We start from the raw sequence: 3,555 nt of genomic DNA on the forward strand, positions 1-3,555 counted from the left end.
AAATCGAAGAATTATTTCGACTACTTATCGTGTACACAGACACAAAAAAATTAAAAAAAAAACACATCATTGTAAAATCAATACATTCATTGTTTCACTCAGAATCTAAAAGACTAATAAAATTGGAAAAAGAAAATGCAAAACCGATTTTGCGTAAAAATTCCAGTTTTTCCTTAATTTTTATGTTATTTTTCCCGGCGCTTTTGAAAACTATTGGGAATTTTAAAATTTAACCTCCTGAATTCATTAACTAGATTCACTCCCTATCAAACTAGATACTGTTGAAGAAAATCAATATTTTGTAATGCGAGTAATCTGTAGCAACATTTCAATTTGATGAGAATTGCAATACATTCTTTTTTAAATTCAAAAATTTAGTTAGTAAAAATAATTTACCAAGTTGGTTAAGTTTATGAATTTCTTTAAATTTTAAATTTATGATATTTTATCAAAAATATCAAACTCGATATTAATACTTTATAATGCCGCCTTCTTAAAAAAAAATCGCTAAAAATATATACCTTATAGTAAATAGTTGAGACACAAAAAAAAATATAAAAATAAAAAAAAAAACTCTCATCAATGTAAAATCAATACATTCATCGTTCCACTCAGAATCTAAAATAAATACAATCACCCGGTATAGGTATATAATTTTTTGGTTAAAATTCTAAAAATTTTTAATCAATTCAAATGTGATTTACTTGAAGTTTTTTTTATTTTATTATAAGGATAATTTGAAAATACAGTCTACTAAAAAATAAGTATTCGGTATTAATGTAGCTAAGATTTATTAAAAATGTATTAACCTTTTTGGTTCAATATGCATATATTTGCAATATGCACATTTTTAATGCATAAAATACTGTGTATTATGATTTTTTTTTGTGTATATAGAAGCAGGGCTTAAATCAAAAATAATAATACCGTTATATGGATATTAATTGTTATGATCGAATGACTGTTTAACGTTATATGTATATTAAACGTTATGATCGAATGACTGTTTAACATTATATAGAATTTAAACGTTATTCAACCTTAAGCGTTTAAACGTTTTAAAAATTTAAAACTTTATGAAGCGTTTAGCGTTATCTGATGGATATAGCTTGTTTCCCACACAAAACAGAGTGAATGAAAAATATAATATTACAAAAATAACCATAACATGTATTTTACTGATAGTTATAATTTTATAAATATTTTTTTTTCAGGCAATTATATGTTTCAAACGTTTATCCTTTCGGTTTCGTTATCCGTTTTCAATCGTTTATCGTTTACCAATATGTTATCCGTTATCGATTTCAATCGTTTTTTGATACGTCTAACATTATACTCATAACGTTATAAAAACGTTTTGAGCCCTGTATAGAAGCATATTTTTCCACTTTGATCATGCATATTTGCATCATATTAAGCTTCTTTTCAGTGCATATAATTCAGGTCTTCATAATAGTTTCTTGTTTTCAGTATTACAATCATGCAAAAGATGTTGTCGTATAAATTTAAACGATACGTGTTATCCAGTTGATCCACCTGATGTATTGCCGGATGGAACACCATGCATTCAAGGATTTTGTAACAAAGTACTGTTATAATGTTTATTTTATATTTTTGTAAAAAATTATTGAATATGTCGGTTTGTAATAGGGTGCGTGCGAGAAAACTATTCAAGATGTTGTTGAACGTTTTTGGGATATCATTGAAGAAATCAACATTAACAAGATGTTGAGATTCTTAAAGGATAACATTGTAGGCACAGTGATTTTGGTTACTGGTTTGATATGGGTACCAGCTTCTTGTATCATTAACTGGTTAGATCATAAACGTGCCAAAGAAGTACGCGAAAGAAGAAAATGGGAAGATCAGGATGATTTTGTACAAATGTCCAATGACGCAAGACCAAAAAAAATAATTTACATAAAAGTGCCAACTAGTCAAATGGAAATTCTAATGACGAATAAATAAGATACTTAAATCAACATTATAATATTGAATACTCCAGGATCTCTATGATTAAAAGCAAAAGAATAGTTTGTTTTAATTCTATTAAGTTACCTTTTATTATTATTTTTTTTTTACATTTTAAAATATTATAATACAATTTTTCGTTTTTTAAACTAGTCACAATATTATAATTAAGGTTTATAAAAATAGATAAGAAATTCACAATTAATTTTAATTATTACATATTGGTATTGCAATAAATCAATTTGTTTTATTATACAAATATATTGTACTCAAAATGTATATAATTCAAATTATAATAAATATATTATATTACGTGTCTATTTAAAACACCATTTGTTGCAAAATTAATTACAAGCAGAACAATCATAATATACAAACTAATACTTAAGCATAATTAATATTTATACTTTTTTTTATCAACAACATAACAATTTACAGTAATAAGTTAGAAATAAAAGTAAATTATAATGTATTACATAAGTGTAGAATTGGGGGATGGAGTGGCCGAGTGGACTAAGGCGTTGGTTGTGACGCACACCAGCGCTGGTTCAATCTTCGGTTCACGGGCGGCATTTTTCTTCGGGCAAGTCACGGTGTCCGGAGAGAAGTGCCGCCATCCCCCACCCGGGCATAGCAGATACCCACGGGTTCCCACTAAAAAATCTATAAGTGTAGAACAATAATAATAATAATAAACAATTAATTCAACTAACGTATATAAAATATAAAAAAAAGTTTTCAAAATATATTAAACAGTGTTTAATACTCTTAACTTACTATACATTAATGAAATACTAATTTTATAAAATAATATTAATAAAATTATTGATTTTGTGTTTAATATCATAAAAGTGGGTTCCAATCAAAAAAAGCAATTGACTCTGTCAACTTTCGTCTGTACCGTGAGTACTCAAGTTGTTCCTGGTCACAGAGTTGCAACAGTTTGGGAACACAACTGTAAAAAGGACGTCGCCGCGCTCACATTTTCTACCAAGATGTTTGGTAGGAGCTGTATATATTATAAAAATATAAATCACTGTCTTATAAAGTAACAAATAGTGATCGTTTAAAAAAAAAAAGTAAATTGATAAACTAATATTCATACAAATTCATTTCCTTGATGAAATTTTAATATATTAAGTTTTAACATGTAAAATCTTGGCTTCAAATTTAAAAAAATGTATTTCGTATAATATAGTATATTTATATATACTATGTTAAGTAGATCATGTGTAAAAATATTTAAAAGAAAAAATAACCATAATCATAATAATACTTCAGTCTGTGGTTGAATAACCTAATTTGATATTATAGTAAAGTTTAGTTAAAACATCTCTGTGCTTTTTAAGTCATAACAATAAATTATATCAATAATGTTTATAGATACACTAATATAGTTCTATGATATTAATTATAAACTGAATACAATAATAATAAAGATTGAAGCTACAGTTACATAATTATTCAATTAATTAATAGCAAAACAAATCATTCTGTATAGTGCATAATTATTATCTAGAAATTAAAATGGAAAGAAATAAGTTTATATTATCCTAAAGACCATAATGGAAGTAAAAATATATG

General features: G+C 25.9%; 1 protein-coding gene across 2 annotated transcripts in view; it reads left to right on the forward strand.

Moving 5' to 3' along the window:
* LOC100158671 (ADAM 17-like protease) overlaps positions 1-2,044 on the forward strand; it is a 66,758-nt gene extending 64,714 nt beyond the window's left edge. For both annotated transcript variants that reach the window (XM_029490148.1, XM_029490149.1), the window contains exons 21-22: positions 1,471-1,586; positions 1,651-2,044. In XM_029490148.1, the coding sequence (XP_029346008.1) occupies positions 1,471-1,586; positions 1,651-1,968 (434 nt within the window). In that variant the 3' untranslated portion in view covers positions 1,969-2,044. The remainder of the gene's footprint in view (positions 1-1,470; positions 1,587-1,650) is intronic.
* The last annotated feature ends 1,511 nt before the right edge of the window (positions 2,045-3,555 follow it).

Source organism: Acyrthosiphon pisum, chromosome A2 (assembly GCF_005508785.2).
Source record: "Acyrthosiphon pisum isolate AL4f chromosome A2, pea_aphid_22Mar2018_4r6ur, whole genome shotgun sequence".
Classification (NCBI taxonomy): domain Eukaryota; kingdom Metazoa; phylum Arthropoda; class Insecta; order Hemiptera; family Aphididae; genus Acyrthosiphon; species Acyrthosiphon pisum.